The 24,446-nt window shown below is 40.0% G+C and overlaps 1 protein-coding gene across 1 annotated transcript in view; it reads right to left on the minus strand.

Moving 5' to 3' along the window:
- Positions 1-2,015: 2,015 nt before the first annotated feature.
- The window catches only part of CPQ (carboxypeptidase Q), a 138,059-nt gene continuing 115,628 nt past the window's right edge, over positions 2,016-24,446 (minus strand). The window contains exon 8 of the mRNA XM_032988025.2: positions 2,016-2,519. Within this exon, the coding sequence (XP_032843916.1) occupies positions 2,359-2,519 (161 nt within the window). The 3' untranslated portion in view covers positions 2,016-2,358. The remainder of the gene's footprint in view (positions 2,520-24,446) is intronic.

The following is a 24,446-nucleotide window of genomic DNA, read 5'->3' on the forward strand; positions in this document are numbered from 1 at the left end:
TAAAGATGAGCTATTGCACCGAAGGTACAATCCACTGGGAAATGAAAGACATTTATTATCATCTCTCTGTTTATTGAGATTTTTGAGATTGATATGTCTGAACAGGCAGGTTATCAGGACAGCACTGTGAACAGCTGAACTTTTAGGTCTGAGAACTATTACAGATCAGACAAATAAGAACAGGTGAATCAAAAAGACAATGTCTTATTTTAATGAAATCTGGTTTTACATGTAAAAAAACCTTTGGTTTTCAATCTGAGAACTAAAATATTTTTAATTTTACTATTTCTATAAAAATAAGATGGCAACTTTGATTTTTGAACATTTTTTTTTTTTTTTCAAAATCTACTCTGTAAAGCTTCTCTCCAGAACTGTGTGTCTGAAGTTGATATAAAGGTTAAATTTTCTCCAGGGGCGTCACAGTCTTCATTTCTACAGCCTATCTTACCTAGCCCAGGAGCCAAGAAGCACATCCTGGGAAGCACTGTGGCACCACATGCATACTGCAGCATTCTTCTCTGCAGAGTGTTCTTGACTCCAGAGATTCTCCATTTGACTTGAGGCAATGGAGAAAACCACAAATAAACCCTGTTTCCAAGTAAGCACAGGTTAAGATTTGTAACAATAAATGTAACTTCATGGAAAACCCTTCCGAATCTCTGATGTACCAAGTGGCATACCTTGCAGGGAAAAAGATGTGGAACACAGGCAGTTATATTCGGTGAATGTCAAAAGGCTGAATTTAGGGACAGCTGAGGATCTGTCAGTGGTGAGCACCACCAGCTACAGTCTTGTCAAACAAATCAGAAAGAAAGAAGCATAGGCATCATGCCTTGAAAGCAAAGGAAAGTTCTGCAAACTTTATTGAAATACTATTTCTTTAAAAGAGCAGAGTATCTCCAGGCAGCTTTTATGTTCCTAAAATGATTTGGAGGGAAAAATGAAATATTTAATAAATTTGATGTAAAACTGCTATTATCATGGTAAACGTATCATGGTTATTAATTCTATAAAAATGTATGGCTCATCACTCAGCTACTGTTCAACTACAGAACTGATTAACAGCACCAGGGACTGCCTGCCATTTGGTTTAATACTCTGTGTTGTTCGTTACGTTAGCTGTTTGGTGTTGATTATATTGCAGCAGTTATTCACATCAGTAAGTTTGCTTGTTGTAAAATTTAGAAGCACAAACAAGGATCATGTCACAAAGAAATGAGCAGAAATCATATGCCTTAAAACATTCCCCAACACCAGTTATATCTTCTCTACAGATACTCCTGAAACTCATCTGAATATTTATAATATTTGAGCAGGAAAAAAACCCACAAAATCAAAACACAACAAAGTATACAAGAATCAAATTCCCAGATTAATTCCTCCATCAAAGTGTGCATGTACCAGCATCCTCCCGCCCAGCTTCCAGCAGGGGAGAGCATCCTCGAAAGAGAGGGGCAGCTGGGACTGGCTTCAGGACCCTGAATCAAAATCTGCTCTTACACTTTGTTCGGATATCAGCTGGCAGGTAGTGAGGGTCACAAATCACAGCTGGGATGCCGTTTCTGAAACATCATGGCATTTCAGAGAAAAACTGCCATATGAAAATCTCTGTATGTCACTACGGTGAGTCTTTCATCAGAAAGAAAAGGACACACAGAGCTTTCCACGGGAAGGTGCCCGAAGAAACACTGGAGATCTGGGAGTCCTGTGGTTGGCTTCCTATCCTCTGTGTCCTGGTTTATCTGAGTCTCACATGAAGCAACCCTTAGCAAGATTTAACAGCGGGAGCTGAATGAGGTATTAAAAGCTCTATTATTTTAGCATTTTGACCATTATTTGACCATTTTACCATATATTACCATTAAAGTAGCTAAGATTAATTTCTCCTGTAACCTGAAAACTGTATAGAAACTACAGTATTATCTTAAGAGAGTAAAAAGAAAGGGTTGTTTTCTTAATAGTACATTATTCTAATGCATAGAGTAAAAGAAGACAAACCGATAACTCAATACATTAGTTAATCTGATGCAACAAATTTATTTGGTATATTTTTCCTGCTGCACAGGACCACTTTGCATACAAAAGGTTATCATATCATAGTCAAAGAGGTATCATACCTTCATCAGAAATTTTTAAAGTACTTGAAAGAAGAATTTTAAATTGAAAATCACAAATGGAAGATATCAAAACAGCAAAAAGAAACAGAAACGTGTAAAAGAGCATGTGCCTTGAGGAAAACAGATAGAATCATGCACAAAATCAGGTTGAAAAACAGAATTTCCCACAGCTGTAGACCACATGCATTAGTGGACTCACAGTCTTTACTGACGAACAGAAATCTTCTTTCTTGCTGTTTTATTACCTTGGCAACATCTCCTCCATGTCAGCAATTACATAGGAGACAACAGTCCAAACAGCAGCACAAAGATTCATCTGGTTTGGATCCTGAACTGTTACTGTGTCCCCTTGAGAATGATGAAACCAGAAGTATTTACTGAGGTCATCATGCAAGCTGGCACCTACAGAGAAAAATGGGCACTATTCCATTATCGGAATACAAATATTTAAAGAAGAATATCAACTGGAATTTATTCCTGGGCATGCAACTGTACAAAGTTCCACATAATGACTGTACAAAGCTGTGGCATGTGCAGTTTGTAGGTGTGGGGTTAATTGACTTGAGTGAGCATGAGGCAGCAAAAATTCACACCGGGGAAAAACTGACCTTCCCCTGGGAGACTCATTTCCTCAGCAGCAGTACACATCCATTTTCCTCTAAGACTACCAGAGTCCAAGCAGGAAAACCCCTACAGCGACCCCACATGCGGTGGTGCTTCTTCTGTTCCTCATTCCACTGCACCAATGATGAGTTACGACTGAGTTATGGATCCTCTCCTTGCTGTTATTTGTGTTAGGGAATGCTTTGGAATTTGCTCCTGCTTTTGAGCATCTGTTCACGGCAGCCTGTGCTGTCTCAGAGAAGATTTCCAGATAACCTGGGGTAATCCAGATAGTCCAGGACTACATTATCCTTGCAGTCGGGAGTCCTCATCAGCTGGGGCAGAAGTTGGGTGAAACCACAGTTCTTCCCATTCAGGAACAACCCTTTGGGGGCACACCGGCAGGGAAAGGACTAATCTTCCCCAATCCATGTGGGCTCAGAGAGCACAGATAATGCTGCTGAGGCACTCAAGGTCCCAAAGCAGACCAAAGCCAAGCGGAGCAGGAGAAGCTGCCATCCCATCGGGTGCTGCAGCAGAAATGCTAGTGGGGGATTTTCACCCTGGACATTCTCTGCCTGGTCCAGTCCCCACTGACCCTCTCTGAATCCCTGTCCCCTTGCAATTTCTTCTCTGCCAGTTCATTACCCCTGCCTCTTCTTCTCCAATTTGATCAGCCTCCATCTGCTTTGTTTTAATCTCAAACCCCTTTCCATCGTTAACAGAATTCCACCCCAAATTTTGAAAACAATTAAATGTGATACTTTCCCCCACCACATTGATTCATGGCTTGCAATTCCTTTGCATTGATTCCCTTGGCCTGCCCACTGATCAGGGCTGGGAGGTGCACAGTTCCCAGGGTAGGATCCACCTAACACAACAGGACCCCCTCCTCACTTGGCCATCAAACCCAGAAAACAAGCACTGATGTGAATTCACGAGTAAGAGCTATGGGCCCCAGGTGGGAACACAGACTGAGGCTACTCCTACCATGCCAAGTAAGACAGAAAAAACCAGGATTGTTTGATTACAAAGATGAAGTAAATAAACTATTCATATATTTATTTATATGCAGTGGAAATCAGTATCAGGTTATGAGGGCTTTGATAAACTCCTGTGTGCTCTTAAGACTTACTGTTATGATTTTTCTTGGTTTTCCTGAGATGCATGAAGCCTTTGAAGAGAATGAAAGCAAAATTTCTCACAGCATAACCGTACATTTGTATAATACATATCTTTTGATCACTCGTATAGCCATTCAGGACAGAGTCCAGCTCTCACTGTGGTTAAAAGGCTTGTTTCTATTGCTGTAATGGGGACTGAGTTGGACTGCTTGTTTCACTGCTATTTTAGAGAGAAGGAATATAAAGGTAATGCATATTATAATTCCATCTAAGATGAAGATCCCTTCATAAGAGAGATGATATGCAGGAAGACCAAATGCTGTACCATATGGTTTTACAGTATTGTGATTGATTTCCTTTTAAGAGGCTCTTTGTGCTCTTAAGACACCTGTTTGCTACTGATTTGAAGCAATGCAATCCCACAGAAGTCACTAGGCAGGTTACAGGTGATGAATTATGTTGCAATAATTTTAGCATTAAATTTATGTCAACTCATGCACTCTTTCAAAATTTGATTCTGAATTCTTTTAAATATATACAACCATATAACAGTGATAAATTTTTTAACTGATGTACTTCTGCACTACAGACACATTACAAGTTAAGCCACTGAGGCAAACCCATTACAATTTTTGAACACTTTTGTAAGACTCAAGACAAAAATTGGTTGTCTAACATCTGTTGTAGACATCTCTCTAATCACAGGAACTATGGATTTACAGAGTAGTGTTTTACCTGTGTGAATGGAACATGGATAAATACCCTTTGCTTTGTAATGTTTAACTCCCTGAAATACTGAAACAGACTTTTTTCTCTAAAACGATTTTAAAAATCAGAAAATTATCTAACTTTGACATCAAGCAATTACTGCACAAGAAACATCACTGTGTGTGAGTACAGAGAATATCGAGGGGTTCCTACACTGGCTGTGCTGTTACCTTCATGTCTTGGGCTAGCATTGATGTCAGTGACCTGCAAACATCTTGTGAGACTAAGGAAAAGACCCTAAGAAAGCAGTTTTATCTTATGTAATTACAAACAAAAGTGAAAATCCATGTACTTGGCTTTGAGCACAAGAACAGTTTACAGCCAAGGGCCTCACGCAAGCCTCTAGGCATGAAACACCCTGGGGCACAGATATGACTGCAAGCAATTTTTATGTCTCCTGCTCCAAACTTGAGACTCCTCCATGTTGATGTTAGTTGCCTGGAGATATTTGTGGCTTCCAGAGGTCGCCCGGCTGCAGCAAGACAGTGAATAGTGCCCTTTCGTCAGTAAAAGCATCCAGGACTGACATCAGCCCCTGCAGATGACCGTGAAGAGGGAAATTCTGCAGGGTCCCATGGACTGCAGTCATGTTGGATCACCTAAATAAAGAAGTAGCAATGCTGTGAGCACAAGCAACCATCCTACAGAAGGCAGGGGCAGGGAGAGAAGAATTCTGCGTAATGCTTCAAACAGTGAGGTTTCAAAGCACATCATCTAGCTGACTGTACTATATCCTCGACAGCCACTGAATTATTAACCCTTCTCAAACAAAATCTGCCTGCAACCCAAACATACTGCTTCCAGAAGCTTGAAAGAAACTGGAAAAACTCACCTAGATACAAGTTTTAAAACTCCAATTGCTAACCATTTTGTTCTTTCACCTAAAATTGATCTAAGCAGTGTTTTTGTTGTTATGATGTGACATTTCTCTAAGGAACAACGGCCAGTAACAAATGGAGGCTTATTTTTTGCCAGCTACATAAGCTAGCAGTCAAGTAAAACAGATGAGTAGCCGTCTCATAGACCTATAAATTATTCACTCATCTCCACACTAGCCACCTAGAACTTACAAGACTAGAACAACACCTAGACTTACAAGAGTTTGAAAGGTCTAATTAATTACTAAAAAATTCTTAGATTGGAAAAGTTATGTAGAAATGTATCACATATTTAATTCTGATTTCCAGGTGGAACCAATATTCAAACAGAGAATCAAGCAACAGGCTGGGTGTTCCACTGTCACGTTTTATGCACTTTGCTGCTCTCTTTGTTTGCAGAGCAAGAATACCCATAAAGAAAGAGTGAATGTTTGCCAAACAACCCTCTTTAATTGTCCTTTTTCAGTCTGTTCATGTTTACAGTGATGCAAATGACATGAGGAACACTGCTGGCCAGTAAGAAAATCAGTAAGAAGCTGCTTCTAGATGGTTGCAGTTGGTGGTGTGGCATGAAAAGAGGGATGTTAAAAACTGCTGCCAAAAATGCAGTACTTGTTATTTGAATGCATCAAAAATACTGGAAATTAAAAACTGGAAATATCTAATCATTTACAGCTTCAATAAGATAATACATAGATAATTCATAATTCCATTACAAAGTGGCATAAAACCCTCTTTAGCACAGTGGTGCAGTTAGTTACCTAACGGCAGCTATCCAGTGCCACTTGTGACCCTCCAGGTGCTTGGTGGGACCCATTGACATGGGTCTGGTGGAGGGACCAGAGAAGACAGATCTCATGTTCAGAGCAGCAGCTGGGGCCAAGCAGTCTGGTATTTGGTAGCATGACTTGTGTGCTTTTCAGGAATTTAAAGCAGGGTTCTCATTGTCACACCAAGATACCACCTTACTTGCCCTTTGTGGGAAATAGTTGTGTAATTAGGGTCGGAGGCAAACACTTGGTAATGCCTCTAACTTCTCACGCTGGGCTTTCTGGTTTCTTTGTTGTGGAGGCTGTGAGTTTTTACTTTGTTTTGGTTTTCTGCTTTCAAACCTTTCTGAGCTTGTTTCCTTATATTTGACGTATTAGTGAGTCTGCACGCTGAGCAGGCTGCAGATGAAACCGATTTTGCCCTCAGATTATAGAGCAAGGAAGCACTTGCCAAACGGATCAACTTACTCCATAAATGTAATAATTTTAAAAACATGCACAACCAGCGTATGCTCTTGTGTGATCAAATGCCTGTTGAAAACCCAAATTACACTGCGGGGTTTGAGGTGGTACTTGGTGTCATCTGATCTGACAAAATCATTAATCACAGGGGTACCCTTAGCACAGCAGTCAGGTGTCCTGTGATCAAATCCAGCTCCTAGGAAACATACTGATCCTAGACGTTGCAGGTCTGCTACACACAATTCAACTAGTCGCTCATATATAAATATCCCTCCTCCATTCCCCATGTGCTGCACCTTCTTTGAAGATTTGCCATCTCCCAAGCTTTGCCACCAAGCACAAATTTTTCTTCATGAATTGATTCACTGTCACGCAGTTGTGAGAAAAACAGGGCAACAGGATAAAACTGCACAAAAGCAGTCCACTGCTTTTTGTTTTATTAAAGTGAATTACCAGAAGCAACAACCAAATATAACAACTGTTATCTGTCAACCTTTTGATGCTACTGTTGCCAACCCTGTGTATTGGGTTTCTGTAGCGGGGTTTTGGTAGCTAGTGAGGGGGCTACAGCAGTGTCCCCTGTGAAAAGCTTCTTGAAGCTCCCCCGGCTCCAAGTTGGACCCGCCTCTGGCCAAGGCCGAACCAATTAGCAACACTGGCTATGCCTCTGCAATAACGTATTTAAGAAGGGGAACTGGGGAGGAGTTGGAGTTGCAAGGAGGACAGCTATGCAAAAAACAAGGTCAGTGGAAGAAAGGAGGACGAAGGGGCAGGGTGCTCCAGAGCAGAGACTTCCCTGCAACCCATGGTGGGACAGCAGGACTACCCCCCTGCAACACATGGAGGTCCATGGTAGAGCAGATTCCCACCTGCAGCCCATGGAGGACCCCATGCCGGAGTAGATGTCTACACCCAAAGAAGGCCAGGACTCTGAGGGAATCCTCCACTGTTGTAGTTTGTCGCTGGGAGGACTGCGATATATGGAAGAGACTCACTCAAGAACAGCCCAGGAAGAGCTGCAGCCCATGGGAAAGACTCATGTTGGAGGAAGCTCATGTGCACTGTCTCCTGTGAGAAGGACAATATGCTGGAGCACAGGAAAAGTGTGAGGAGTCCTCCCCCTGAAGAGGAAGGAGCAGCAGAAACAGTGGGTGATGAACTGACCACAATCATCATCCGCTGCCCCCCTGTGCCACTGTAGGGGAGAAGGGAGAGAAATCAGGAGAAGAGCTGAGCCCAGGAAGAAGGGAGGGTTGGGGGGAAGGTCTTTAGACATGGTTGTATTTCTCACCGTCCTACTCTGACTGGTGGTGGTGGTGTTCAAATTAAATTTATGTCATCTTTTCTTCCCCAAACAACTCTGTCCTTTGCTCATGACCATAATAGGTGAGTCATCACTCCCTGTCCTTACCTCGATTCCGGACTCTTTTGTTGTATTTTCTCCTCATGAACCCTGAGGGGGAAGTAGTGAGCAAGCAGATGCGTGGTGCTCAGTTGCCCTCTGGGCTCAAACCACAACACCCTGCCATCCTCTCCATTTGCCCAGTTTGTAACTTGCCCGAGGTACTGTCATGAACATGCCAAGAGAACCTTCTTTCCTAGCCCCAGATGGTAGCTACCTCATGGAGCCGGAGTAAGATATGACACCTCCTGTGCCACTGCACCAGGGGCACAATCTCCAGAAATGGCATCCTCCATCTACTCATCTGGAGCTCCTTACTGGAGTCCAGCTCAGGGCCACTAAGATAATTAAGGGACTGAAGCATCTTTCATATGAAGAAAGACAGAGAGCTGTGGCTGTTTGACCTGGAGAAGAGATCTGTATAAATACCAGATGGGAGGTAATGAAGAAGAGGGAGCCAGGCTCTCCTCTGTAGTGCCCATCAACAGGACAAAAGACAATCACCACAAATCAAAACACATGAAATCCCGTCTGAACACCAGAACACACTGAGAGGGTGGTCAAACACTGAGACAGGTTGCCCAGAGAGGCTGTGGAGTCTCCATCTTTGGAGGTATTCAAAACCTGACTGGACATGGTCCTGGGCAACCTGCTGCAATTGACCCTGCTTGAGCAGCGGGGTTGGACTAGATGAGCTCAAGAGGTGCCTGACAACCTCAACCATTCTGTGGGACTCTCTAACCCATGGTGCCATTTCCTTGGCTCATTCAGATGTCTCTTATACCTGACACACCATAAGAAAATTCTTCAATTCAAGCTCATTCATATATTGAACTCATTTCATGAGTCTCTGCATAACCAGTTCATACACAGTTTGATGCACTGAATAAGGCAGGTAGAAGCAGTTGCTTTGGTAATTGATACTGACAATGCATTTTCAGTAATTAGCTGTGTAAGAGCTTAATGATGAAAATACACATACGTACATAGAGGAATTCTGAAAAACAGCCCATCCCTTCTATCTTATAATCTCGGCATGAAATGCACACTGTGAATATTAATTAGCTAATGATCAGAATATTTACCTGCCTTACAATATGTCCACATTAAACACCAATTCTTCACACATTAGTAAACTGACACATTTTTTTCTTGCCAGCTTAAGAATATGTGATGCTGCTATTGAGGTAAAAGGATGAATGAACCACAAAATGAATGATGAACATGTCAGTGATGACCATTGCTTCTTGTCAATCACTGTCAGGCACTACTGCCTTCATATATACTGCTGTGATAAGTCATCATTAGGATTAAACTCTATTGCCAGATACTTAAGCATTAATATTATTGTAATTTGTGCAAACAATGACTTGTTATTGATTATCAGAATGATTACAAAGGCTGTTTCCATAAAACACAGATCTCTTCAATGGGGAAAGTGTATAGGAAATCCAGACTATTTTTTCAGTGTATAACAATTTGCATTACATACCTCCCTACATTTTCTTTCTCTTATTTTTTATATCCAAAATAGCATTTAATTGCCAAAGGAAGCCAAATGTGAGTCTTGAAGTCAGTACATGTTTGCTATACAGCCCTATCAATGGCTTCCCAATTGTCTTTGCTTTCAAGTAAACTGCACAACTACTCCATGAAACTTTCAAATATGATGGGAAACTCCCCACTGTTTGTATAACCTCTCTTGGGTACACTGGGTCTTCAATACTACAGTTAGATCTTTGGGAGACTGACCTCCACATGCACATTGCCATATATAGTGAAGTTAATATGCTAATGAATTACAACAATGTATAACTGGTTTAGGCTTCATTTTACAGTAGTCCCTAAAGGAGCTGACAGAATTGCCACTCCACTATTTTACACAGTATATATAACTCTCTAGATAAAAAAGACTCCAGCTCAGGAGAACACACACTCTAAACAGACAAGAGGGACTGCTCGTTGAGAGAGGCATGCATAGATGAAACGGCACATTCACTTTCTCACAGCAGCTGAGAAAGGAATAGATGCCAGACATCTGAGCCTAGGCCAGTGGCCTGTTGAGCAAGCTGTAATACCTCTTAACAGCAAAGTTGGTAATGCCTTAACAAGGGATATTTTGCTCAATGTTTCCACAAGTTTACAAAGCTAAAAAAAAAGGCTTTCCCAAGATAACACGTGTGTATCTCTTGCAACCTCCAAGTACCTATGTGTTTGAGCTTCTTCTCCCTGTCAAGACAAATCTCCATACTATCAAAGGTACTGCTTGTAGTAAGATGGCAACACAAACACCCTATTTGAAATCTTATTTTTTTTTCTGCATTGATTTTCCTAGCTAGAAAAAACAGATTCCTTTTTTCCCCATGTATTAAAGTTTGTTTTTGTTTCTTGCTTTTTCCTTAAGAAACAAGAAAAAACTGCTTTACTTCATTATCAAGTTTATTCCAATCTTGGACCTTTTTAATGCAAATGACACTATTCAGGAATACAGTAAAAAACTACAATGCCTTGGAAATAAAGCAATACCTGATGAAATATAGATGTCCTTTTCCTTTATATTGAGTACTTAGAAATAGGGAAAAAAAGAGGCAGAGGAACACATCACAATCTTCTATATAGTTAAAAACTGCTAAGTACCAGGAAAGCATAAGTACTGAGATAAGAGCATTCTCCTCCTCACACCAGAGTGCTAGCTAACTCAGTTTTGTGCTCCTACAAACCCTATGAAGTGGAGGTGTGGGGCTACACATATGTCCATACAGTAGCAGAATGAATAGCCTCTCACTTCTCATAGCTGAAGTATTGCTGCCCCAGACATTTTGAAAGATCAAAACTACAGGGCAGAGGTGGGGAGACACATGATTTTTCCTTCAAAAGATGTGTGCCAAAGAGCTACCAAAGCAAAACCAGATAAAAGATGTGAACAGGAATATAATTTCTTATTCTACTTTTTAGTTTCATTTTGTGTCTTTCTGAAACCCAGCAAATTCACAAATCTTAAGTGGTCCGGGAGTAGATCTGCTGCAAGAGCAGTTCTGTTTGGGGTGGGTTGGCTGGAAGGCTCCCCCCGTGCCACAGCATCCCCGTTGCTGCAAGCCCCGTGGAGCGCCTGGCTGCCTGTGCTAGGTGTTGCACAGACGTTCTGTGAGCTGCCCTCACTTAATCGCAGCCTTCAGAACTATTACTGTAATGAAAACTCAATTATTGCAGACATGTATTGCATGTATTTTGGTGCACATATTAACCTCTTCTTTCGTGGGATAACCTGTGGTTGATAGCTGGCTCTAATGCCAATTATTTCATTATCCATTTTTCAAGTAAGTGGAGACAATGGAGAATGCTAATGCTGTTTAGTGGGGCGCTGACAGCATTAGTTCTCCTGTCATTTAGTCTCAAATGATGAAATTACAGGCTAAATTGCTTGAGTTTCATGGCTACAGACACTGAAATAGTTTCCAGTACAGAGCTTATAAATAACACCAGAAGCCCTGCTGTTTCACCTCCTGAGTCATTCTCTCAAAAGTCTTTAAAATTCATGATTCAAACAACAAGGCAGAGGGAAAGCTTTCAGTTGGTTGTTTCAGTGGCTAATTAAATGAGACTACAGTGTAAGGGAGACAATATGAAGTGTGCATTATTTCTTGTTTTGCTTAATGCATTTGAGAATTAATCCTCTGGATACACTAAACAGACTAAATTACAGCTCAGGATTATCACAGTTACTTTTGCAACACATTAACCTTTCACTCATTGTGGCAAAGGACCTGTGACAGCTGGGGTTTCAATCTAAACTCACGTGAAATCCTGTGAAATGAGGTCTGAGGGAAGGAAGCAGTTCTACTCCATAGAGTACAGGTTGACTAGACTCTAAAATAATATCTTAAACAGCCCTTGACTGGAAAAAAATAACAAACATCAAACACATGAAGCTTCAATAGTAAAAGGCACTGGAAGCTCCTCCTCCACTCATCCACTCTCTGTCTTAAATCAGTAAGGCTCCTTTTTTAAACAAAGACAATAAAAGGGTGAGTCTTCCTAGCTGGCACTGACCAGACATGACCCCACATTTGCAGGCTGGCTACCTGGGGTGAAGAGATCCTCCACAGGCTCATGAATCCCATTTTTGAACCTATTTACACCTCTGCCCTCCACATCTCCCTGTAGCAATGCATGGTGTGCCTGAGCATTTCATGTGGGCATGCTACAGTTCTTGCTTTGTGAGCTGTTGTAGAAGCACCCTGCCTTTCTTCATTCACCTTCTCCTTCTACTACTGATGGAGCTTAATACACTCTTCTCAAACCCTAACTCAGCAGCTTTTTCACAAACTGAAAAGTCCTCCTCTTATAGAAACTATTTAGTATCTCTGAGGAGGCAGGCTGCTGGTGACTCTTCTCCCTTTTCTAATAATGTTTCACCGTTCCTGAGATGAGAAGCCCAACAGTGCCTGCAAACACCACCGTGTGAAAGGACTCGTGATGAGACTGGGGCATATCACAACACAGTACCTATGGATGCCTTCTATTTCTTATCTCTTCCCTCCCCAACTGCACAAAACACTGTGGTTTTTTTATCAGCCCTGGGAATTGAGTTGACCATTTCAAACAATTATCCACAGTGATTCCTAGATCATTCTTGAAAATTACTCACGTGGATCCTGTTGTCCTGTATGCATAGCACATATACTGCATCACTCTGCATTTATTGACACAAAAATGTCACTGGATGTTGCACTGCTTAGGCATTTTCTACTATAAGATTACTGTGACATTTTCACAGTCAGCATCAGATTTGATATGAAATATTTGAAGCAGTCATCAGCAAACTTTGCCAATTTGCTATTCATGCTATTCACTCCTTTTGAAGCAAACCTGGAGTTTTGTGAACATCCAAAGTGCCAAAAAAAAGATGGCTGGGTAGCCTAATAAATCCTTTCTCCATTATGAAGACTGACAATTTATTTCTACCTTCTTTTAATCAGGTATTATTCTGCAAGAGGAAAATACCTCTTATCTCACAGTAGCTTATTTCTCTAAGGGTCTTTGATCCAGGAGCTTTTGAAGACTCAACTGTAATTTGCTGACCAGATCCAGCTACAAAAATGGTTATAAACTCCCCTGAAAAAGCCCTGCTACATGGGTGAGGCATGACTTCTTTCTTCAAAAGTTACACAGACTCTTCCATTACTTTTGTATTTTCCGTCTTTGCAGCCCTTCTCTTGGCTCCGTGATCAACCTGGTTCAGTGATTCACAGATATCTATTTAGGGGATTCCCTACTTAGGGAATTTCAATTTAGAAGGCTTATATACCTATATTGGATATCTGTATATGTTTGTATATATTCTGTATATTTTAATATAGTTTATTTCATTTATGCTTTAACATGAGGCATATGGCTGCATATATTATGTAAAGACTGCTTAACAAAGTTGATAGCTTTAAAATTGGTTGTTGGGTTTATAAATCCTTTACATTTTGCATTCTCTTTTAAACACTGTGTAAGATGGATGAAAGTCATTGCAAAGTTGGCAATTTCTCTAATTTAGAATTCTTTTTCATGTGGTTGTTTATGCCTCAGCTCAGCAAAGCAGTTAAAGTTTGAGCATGTGATTTATTTTAATGCCATTAAGTTTTAAATGTCACACGAGGGTCAAGTGAAGACTGGGACCCATGTAAACCATCTTTCCTAACCAAATGCCTTTCTGTATGTCTCTATACTCTCTGTATAACTGTACCATGTAGCTGATGTTATAAACTTAGAAAGCCAATCTATTGAAGTGCTTTCTTCACTGTCCTCTGCTAGCCAGACAGCTTCCTGCTAATGCCCAGGGGTAGACCCTTGCTTCATCCTGTGCCAACAGCTTCCAAACCACCCCAGAAATTTGGTGGACACAGGCACCCCCTGGACCATTTGAAGGTCATATGTGGGGAGCAGGAACCATGAAAATGACCCACGTATCAGGGTTTTGAGTAGCATTTCTGCCTGCAGTAACTGTTTGCATTCATTTACATTTTCAATCCATTCAAGAAGCTTCTTTGTATTTTACAATCAACGGAGCTATTTCCTAAGCCAAACTTACAATCCAATTTAATGCAAGCCTTTAAGCCTGTTTTCCCAGAGGACGCTGGAGACTGAGAGGAAACGTGGAAGTTTCCACTGAAGTTCCCTTCAGGCTCTAATCTCCCCTCCTAGACAGAAGCACAACTGGATGTTTAATCACAAAGTTCCTGTAGGGCCCTCCCTAGCAAGGAGATGACTCCTAGAAATGCCAATATTCATAGGACTCAACTAAGCAGAGCTCTATTCTGCCCAGATGGTGAAAAAACCTGTTAATGACCATTCTGGTACTTAACTAGTTGAGAAAAAAAAAAAAAAAAAAACCAAAAACAAATGGTCACCATACTTTAAGTAAAATACATCATAAGCAAACTACAAGGCTGTTATATCACATAAACAGCAACTGCATTTATACAATCACAATAACAGGATGAGCAATGTTTTTTGCTACCTGTTTACTGTCATACCCCATTGAGACTACCAAACTCTGCAAGGTCATGGTGGATTTTAGATATAGGACGATCAGACAAAGCTGGAAGAATACTACAGCTACGACAATAAAATATCCTTCAAAATATCTGTGATTACTTTGATTAATGCATACTTGAGTTTTAAACCAATATAATTTATTTCCTAATAAATGTTAGATGCTCCAGATACTGGTGATGAAATACCTCTTTCATTTGATCTGCAAACCAGTGTATATTTAGCTAGTTCATTATTAATAGAAAACCAGAGGTAATTGAAACAAAGTACAGATCTGATCTTATTGCAAAGTTCAGGGCTGTTCAGATCTGGGAGCTTTGAGTCATTTCTGACACAAAGCTGTAGTAAACATCCCCATTCTGGTCTACAGATCACATTGTCCCACAGGCTGTGAACTAAAGGAGTAAGAAGGAAAATAAGCAATTCTAAAGATTCAATCTTCTTAAGCAATAAATTGTATATTTTTGTCAGCAAAGCTTCAAAGAAACAACATATTTTAACAACAACAACAAAAAGAATTAAGGTATAGTGAAGACACCTGCTGCAACACTGTTCTCTGCCATCTCAGAATCTTTCTCTCTCTTAATGTTTCATAAAATTACATGAGCCCTCGTTCAGAAAATAAAAGGGGAAATTAAAGGATTTCTGTCCTTTAAGGGAGGGGAAGGACAGAAATTCCTCACACCTGCCCTGACTCTTCAGTGCATCGCTAACTGTATGTGGGCTCTGGCTAATCCACACAGCAGAACTAATCCTAAAAGAAGACAAAGTAAAGCAATATCCTTAACTAGCGTGATTCTTCCAACCTGTAAATCTGAGTTGCTGTGATAGTTATTTTGCCATGGTGCACTGTGAGTGACTTGTCAAAATGCAAATATATTAAGAGTGAAACAGAAGTCATACAAGCTTAGAAAGAACACTAAAAGAAGCTGACAACTAATTTTAAGTTGAAAGGTTAACTTGCTTTCAGTGACAGAGCCTCAGTCCTACCAGTAAATGCAAATAGGATTTGCCTTAAACATAGGCTTACTGCATTCTCTGTATTACCATGCACAGAATGTGCTGTTTTCTTATAAATTTTAGGGGGGTTTATTTTCATTCAAATTAAATCTATATGGCTGAAGGCCCCATTTAAAACATGAAAGCAAAGACTGGTTGGGTGAAACTTTACAGAAGCAGAACAAGGCAGCAGCATGTCTAGCTGCCCCAAATGCCGAGCCGTAAGCATAGCTTTGAAATTCCTCCTCCAGATGCCATGGGACTATTTCCATCGCAATCATAATTTTACACAAGTCAAACATCAATACATATTTTTCATCATTTGGGAATAAAAATGTCCAAGTTCCCATTTTAAATTATATGCTTGTGTTGCTCAGCGCAGTTTTCACAGATAATTTCATGAGCAGCTCCAAATGGCACAAAGTTTTACATATGATGCAACAAATGCAGATAATTTGACAACAGTGACCAGACTACCTAATGCAAAGTAAACAAACCTCTATTAGTTTAAACACTCCCTACCATCCTTCTGATATATTGTGCCCATGCTAAAACTTAGAGCAGTGTTTACAGATGTATAAACTGAAGACATTTTGATTTGGATTTAGTCAAAGAAATCAAGCACAAGAACCCTCTTGTAAAGCTGTTTATGGTGCTACATTCGAATACCACCTATAGACTAATGCAAAGGGGAAAAAGAGCCAGTGATGATGAGTGTTAGCAACCTAGAGCAAGATTATTATCAAATTATTATAATTATTTTAATAAAGAGAAGTTAGAATTTAATACATTCCTCTAAAAAATATTAATCTTTGCATTGCTATGCTTGTCTTTTGTAGGAGAAAGACATGCTCCCCAAATACAAGTTTTCATAACCAGAATCCTAAATGACAGTCACTCAGGGCATTAAACTCAGATCAGATGGATTTAGATCTCTATCCTCATCAACTTGCATTCCATTTGATTACTGTACTAATATAAACTTCTCAAATCAATTAAAATGTTTCCTATATCATGTCCATCATTAAGAGAAGTCTGAGAATGTAGATAAACCTTTACAGTCTATCCAAAGATTCTAAATACTCAGGTTTCATTGGAAAACAGTAGATAGGACCATTGTTTCTTTTCAAATACATAAATTGAAGACTTTTTTTACACAGCAAACATACACATCTACATCTACATCTACCAACGCACACATACTTTAAAATCTTTCAGGAGACAAATGTGCACTTGCTAAATAGAATGGCATGCTATAAACTCAAAGGACTGCAATGACTACTCAGTCAAACTGGAATTAAAGATCTTACCTAAAAATATTTGAATGAAAAATTTTTACACTCTGGCCAGTATTTATTTTACTTTTACATCCTCACTTTAAAACTGACAGGCTTTTGATAGTAAAAAAAGAGGATGATTTTTCTTTCTTTAAGATACATTGTTGCAAAATAGTCTTGCATGATTGTTGGTTGAATAGTTTCCATTTCCCAATCCTACAAGGACTGACCCATAAGAAGAAAAACTGGCAGGTCTCATTAGTCCTGGGGAGCCCAACCTTAGCCTTAGCTAGTATGATTCCTCAGAAGAGGTGAAAAAAAAAGCACTACCTTTTCAGAAATGCAGCCATTAAAATCAGAATGCATTGAGTGAAGAAGAGAAAACTTTCCCCTGTCACATATCCTTTTCAGGGTGAAAAAATAGATAAGTGAGATTTTAAATAAGTAACTCATTCCAGGTAAGTACAGTCAAATTGTTCCCAGGCTGACAGATTGCCATCACATTCCACCACTGCCAGCAGGGTCCACAGCTCTGACTTCAAAGGTGGCTCTGGGTTTGGAAAAACACGGTGTAGCAGAGAAAGCAATAATAATTACTTCAATAATTAGATTCTGTCTTGTGCTGTGTATCAAGTGCCCAAGGCTTATCTGGAATTAGACAAGGCACCCAGAGTGCCTCTACAGCTATCTATTTTAGTGAATGGAGCAGCCAAATATCCTCTTCTTGAAACAGTAGAAGAGCAATCACACTTTTTCCTGTCTCAATGAATTTAAAATGCATTGCAAATCAAAAAGAAAAAGAGAACGACCGGAGAAAAGCAGCAAAAGGCATGGAATAAAGCTTTCCATGAGAAGGACATGGATTCAGTACTGCCTGTTTTTTTTGCTGCAGAAAGGATGCTGTACACCTAATACAGGGAGGCAGATGTTTTTGCTCAGGTAAGCCATAAGGAGGGCTGAGAGAGGGGCCCAAGACACAACTCGCACAACTCGGGGAGGTGAAAACAAGACCCAGCTGGCTGGGGAGGACCGACACAAGGTGCAGGTGAAGCAGCGATCCTGCCCTTTTCCACTGAGGCAGGCGAGCTGGCTCAGCAGGCAGGCGCTCTCATGCCTGCTAAATTACTACAGGAGTGTTTCTTAGCAGTCTCTTAGCTCAGGCCCTGGGGACCACGTACAGTCCTTTTCCTCTCGCTCTCTAATTAGAAACTTGAAGTCATTACTTGGGCCAAGGGACAGTGAAATTAAATTGTCACTAGGTTGAGTATACTGAGTGAAAAAGTTTTTAAAGATACCAAGATCGTTTTCTCAAAAACACTGCACCATGTCTCAAAATTGTTTTACCATTAATAGATTTCCTGGCAGCTACTTGTATGACTGAAAGAGAAGAGCTGCATGGAAAAGAAGAAAGAAAGCAAACAGCATTTTTAACTGAGTGATGATCCCTTCTTTCCCCCAAGCATCCTGAAATAAAAGACATAAATGCAGAGCACTTGGAGGCTTCAACAGTATCCAATGCATGTGCTTTTAATCATGACTGCACATGAACATCTGCACTAAAATCAAGCCAGCAGGTTTTGGTGGACAAGTACCCATTGCAATTAGGAACTAAAGAAAGATGCAGGCAGACTAACTAACTTTCCTCAATGCTTTCCATTTAGCACATCTTAGGGGTTTACAAATAAAGACATGTATAATTTGGGATGTTTTCAAAATTACGATGTCTAAAACTTGTCAACTAGTTTTAGCTGCACAATGAAATCTGTTTCTTAGCTAGAAGTTAGAAGGGCTAAAATTGTTCAGGCCAAGAAAACAAGCTGCTGCAGCAGAGTGTCAAAGCCCTGACATGTTCAGGCTGTGGTTCGCACACTCCAGCACGGCAAGAGAGCAAGAGCTGCTCTGTCAGACTCAATCTTCTTCATGCTGCTGGCAGTTATGAGCTTGAGAGTAATGGTGGCTGGAGAACTAATAACAATTTTCAAGGCTGGCAGTGGCACTTTTGTGCAAACAGCTTAGGAACCTCCCTAGCTCTTTTGCATGGGGAAAAGAAACACCCCAAGAATTAACCTAGGATTTGCCCAAAATAGGGATTTTTAGATACTAGTGGCCATCTATTTCTGCAGCTTTCTGTGTTACAGGCTGTGAAAAGAGACAACAAAATGAGAATGCACTGTGGCTTGCTTGAAACTGGTATAGACTGCACGTGCATACTGCAGCCTACACAACTGCTGCTGCCTGTTTCTCCAGGGGCTGCTATTAATCTAAAGGCCTGGGTCAGTCTGTAAGATACACCAGTTAAAGCCTGAGTGCAAGAAAAACAACAACTGCCCGCCCTTCAGCAGTATTTTTCTTAAGTCTTCTTTTGGTGACATGTAGCATGTACACATGGCCTTAATTCTTAAATATAAATGAAGACACTTAACTTTTTTCTTTTTTTTTTTTTTTTTTAATTTCAAACCCATTCAGCTTATTTCAGAGACTCTGTATGTACGCGAAGGGCTGCTGCTGCAGCATCTCATCTGCTTGCAGATTCAGTTAGCATTTTTAAACCACAGAACAGAATTAATACCCAAGAGGTCGATAATGATCATTGGTATCATTAATATTTCCTGCTTATCTCTGGCCTAAATCTGGAAACCAGACTTTCATTTGAGAGTAGCTGGCCTGGAAAGCTGAGAGCCTGAGCCTCCACACAGCTCTACCCCAGCCACTTCACCTTCCCTCTCCCCTTTCTCTTCCCATCTGTGTTACACTGCCTTTCAGCTCGGGCCAACTGCTGCAGTGGGAAGCTGCAGGCACCTGGCTGCAGGACGAGGGCCTTGGATTTATGTTATACAGAGACAAAGGCTCAAAAGAAAAACTGCATCATAATTTACATCTAACATTTTAAATAACACGCAGAACATTCCTGCATCTAAAGGGCCACTGACTGTAAAGAGTACTGTGAGTCTTGTTACCCAGATTATTTAGCACTGTTTGGACTATATGCAGGTTAGTGCTACTTAGGACATCAAAACAGCAGCCAATGTTGTGAGAAAGAATGGGAGAAACAGGGTCTCTTCCTTCAGTACGCCTGTCCAGCCATCAACAGATGAAGGATCTGCTGAACAGGAATTTGCATTCAGATCACTGTTTTGGACAGCCTTTGTTGGACCTTTCTCCCATGTAGTAACCCATCCTTTTTAAATTTATGTTTGATCCTGATCTCTAAAACATCTTGTGGTGCTGATTTCCTCCATGAAATTATCCATTGTCCAGAGAGGTGTGTCTTTTTGTCATAAAATCTCTTCTCTTGTCAGTGTTGATGCTCTGATCCTCTGGCTATATTATAAAAGGTGAACTGTTATTCTCTATAATATAATAGAGCATTATCTATAATGTAATATTATAGAGGATAAGTATTCATTTTTTCATGTGCTGTTCATATATGTCTCTCATGTACTTTTAATTTTTCTTTCAGAGATGATGATAGTCTTGTTGGTTGCTTCCATCTCAAGTAATGACAGGACAATCTGATAAAACCTGGGACTAGCCTAGTTCATGTCTGTATCAAATTCCAGAGAGCAGCTCGTACACTATAAAGATTGGTTTGCTTTGATTAAACTAATAATTGCTAACCCACATTATCTTGCTGCAGTAATACACAATGAAAAGAACTGCAGTTTCATAAAATGCTTAAGACAGGTAGAAGAAAGGCAGAGCTGGGAAAAGCTGGGCTTTCTATTTTGTAGAAAATGACACAATTCTGCTTTTCTCTTTTCCCAACTCAAATTAAAATAAAAGACACCCCAAACTTTTTTCACAGAGTGAAGTAAAATAGTAAAACCAAATACTTCAAGCAGGCATATTTTCTTGACTTAATACATACGTAAAATAAAACATTAAAAAATCAGTTTCTATCATTGCTCTAAATTTTAACTGAATGTTTATTCCAGTGGAACTCACCATTCTGTTATTTTCTGTTCTAATTTAATCAAAACAGATCTTACTTATATCAACATTTCTCAGTATCTTCTTTTCCTTAAAGACTCAAAGAGCTAATCTACCTAAAGAAACTACTTCTACAATGCATTGTAACTGTGAAGAAACCCCAAAACACACACCTAGGACCGATAATTTTAATGTCAGGCACAAGAGCACTGTGATCTCCAGATGCTACCAGAATATAGTATGGTCCAGCACCTCAGTCTGCGTCCTCAGTATACATGATGTCTCCCTTTGAACTGACTTTCTGATCCTAGCAAACACGTATAAAAGTTCAAAGTTATGTTAATCACTGAGGACATCAGAAGGGACAAAGAAAATTATGTATATTATAAGGTTGATCCAAACTGGATGGACAGTATACTTGGGGAATAAAAAATGTAAAGATGAATAGAGTAGGGCACCACAGGCATCTGAGGCTGTTTGGTATTTTCATTATAGAACAACATGACGAATAGAGTCTTTCTATGCTAAGAGATTAAATAATCAGGGCCATATAGCAGAGACATGGAGAGCACGATGAGAATTTGTTAAGTAATCTTCACTAACATGATACTTGAAAAAAAACCCAGGATGATGATCAGTAGGAGCAATTATACACTACTACACTAAGAAAGGAAAAAATGAACTTCATGTAAAAACCTGCTGTAAGTGGAAATATAACCACATCTCTGGATTCATAACGGAAAGAGAGCTAATGCACTTAAACTGCAGCAGGAAAGACTTAGGTTGGATATTAGAAAAACCTCCCCGAGTGCTAAGAATAGAACTAGGACAAACCGGCTGGTCTATAATGTTTCCATTATAGTAAGTCTTCAAGAACAGCCTAAACAAATGTGAAAGAAATGACAGAGGCATTGGCGAGACCATGTTGGAACGGAGGATGTTTAGAAGCTCTCTAGAGACCTTGCCAGCTCTGTGGTTCTTTGAAATCTCGTCTGTTTGTACGCATTTCTGAAATAGCTCCTTAACAGACTACAGATCTTTCTCTGGCGCTTGACCCATGGCTACAGCCAAATTTGGCCGGCAAGGCAGAGAGAAATTTAGGATCATCATTCCAAATGAACCCTGCATGCAGCATTAAACTAGACATTAAACTTCCGGAGTAACCTTGTTGCATTTTACAAACAGTCTAGAAATAAGAACTGTACATCAGAAAAACACCCAGCTCCTAAATATTTCACATGAACTGTTATGTAAGTGTGTGTGGAAAATAAAGAGGAAGGAAAAAGTCCTTCATCTAGAAGTTTCCTATTTAGGGAATACAAGGTATAAAAATTTTTGAAAATCACTTCTGTGACTTCACTGGCGATAAGTTTGTTTTTTTGTTTCTTTACATCTGTCTGTTCAGAGATGGGAAAGCAAGTACTGATGTTTCTCAGCCAGCTCCCAGCACCTTTCACTGTGCTTTGGTTGTTGTGCTATGGGTTTGGATTTGGGGAGGGGGTGAAGCAGGCAGGCAATCCTGACAACCCTTGTTTAGGTAAAACCACTTTACTTTAGGATTCTTCACAATAACCTCTGTCCTCAGATAATTTTAGGATTTCTGTCTTGTATCTCTAATTTACTTTTGTAAGTTGCTTCCAGTAGCATCCAGCTGGTGAGGTGTTTGTACATTACACATCCCCGAGGGAATCTGGGATAGCTGTGAAATGTCAATACTCTAAACCCTCATGTCTCTGCTTGTAGGAATGGAGAATCTACCCTTTAAGAAACCAAGCTGCTCAACTTCTTTTCCCTCCACAATGCCATATTAATGTTTTTGAACTGCTTCCAACTTTAAAATCCATAAACATTTTCTAACATATGGATGATCCCAACCAACAAGCCCACTGACAAAAAACTTGTTCTTTTCTTAGTAGCAGATGAAATTGTACATTTTTAGGATTAATCAGGAGTCTGTAGACCAGAGTCTGAATAACCATGCCTTCAGCTATGTCTTTACTTTAGATTTCTTTAGAAAAAGCAGCAACAAGTATAAAAATTCTGCTGCCCCAGAAGGTCATTGCTCAGGTTTAACATAGTTAATAGAACTGAATTGTTTTAAAATCCAGTTTAGCCAGATAAGCAACAGGAAATGTGCTCGTTTTCTGTGGTAGATTTCCAAGGCCTACATGGTGACTGAGATAGTGCTCTGTCACAGACACTGGAAGCAGTCAAGAGCTGTGGACAGACTGGCCCCCATGGATAATAATTCTTAATTAGGTTTCCTGGCTCTTTGGAGGGAGAATGTGAATAAACTGCTGCTCACATTGAGGTGCATGCTTTGTTCTTGCAGACAAGTTTGTTTAGATGTCCCTAAAATACATTTGTAGGAAGCCCTTTTCACATACACTGCTATTTTCTTTACACACATCCACAACATTTGATCAGGTAAAGCTGCTCTTGTGCTAAATAAATGGAAGGTCTGATGATTCCAGCAGAATACAGACCAGCTTAATTAGGAAAGTATTGAAGACTCCTTCCTTTTTATTGCACCTTACAGACAAAAAGTAGCTCCTTAGCACACGTCAGGTAAGTGCTATCATTAGGGAAACTGAGGAAGCATAAATTGTTCAGTGATGATGGCAGCTGATGTCAGAGCCAGAACAGTAACTGCGCACCTTTTCTCTTGCATTCCTAAGTAGCCCACAATCCTTTCCTGAGGAATTCCCACTACAAAATACAAATGTATAGTTAGTTTCTTTCACATTTAAGTGTTTTCTGTGGTCTATTCCGTGGCTTGGCTGGTATTATTGCTTGAACAGACACATAATGCCACTGGAAAGAGAGATATATGGGAAAAAAAATTGATGCTCAATAAATTCTCTTCTTCAGAAATTCAGTAGCACTGTAGACCAAATCTGTAGAATCAGTTTTGAAGACAAATAGAAGGGTTCCCATTCTGAAGTTTATAAATGTTAACAAGATCCTGGAGACACTGTCACTGAAATAATTTTGAACTTGCTCCTTTGAGGAAGATGTCTCTATAAATGATTTCTCAGCTTCGTATTTGTTCAGCTAGGTCTACTATCAAAAGCGTTCTTCAGAAGCCTCAGACATTTACACCTAAAATGTCACCTGCAAATGAAAGCGTGATGTGTTTGCTGCTTAAGGAAGGGACAAGTATTCTGAGTAGTATCTCTGTCACTAAAAAGCTTTCTGATCCTTGCTTCAATCCTCCAATGTGCCCTGCACAGCCAGTCAAGATGTTTTTACAGCCTCCTTTCCATGTAAAACTTTTAGACTGCTTGGGAAAAAATGCTGTGCAAGTGCTGTATTATTCACTATATTAGCTATAATGAGTAACAAAAGAATAGTAAGAAAGTAATCACTGTGGTTTAAACTTTAAAGTAACTCTCAGGTCTCTGCCTGGCAGCAGAGTTGTGGAGAAGGGGTAACAGGTACTACTCATGGTATAGGAAGCTGAAATTGGGGATTGTTTAAGTAAAAAGGGCAAATACGAATTAATGTTACTGGATGGGCTGCATGAACAAGCTGGCCAATGCCACTGAGAGGTTGCTTTCTATAATCTTGGAA

This window comes from Tyto alba, unplaced genomic scaffold, assembly GCF_018691265.1.
Source record: "Tyto alba isolate M040663 unplaced genomic scaffold, T.alba_DEE_v4.0 Super-Scaffold_9, whole genome shotgun sequence".
In the NCBI taxonomy this organism is placed as follows: domain Eukaryota; kingdom Metazoa; phylum Chordata; class Aves; order Strigiformes; family Tytonidae; genus Tyto; species Tyto alba.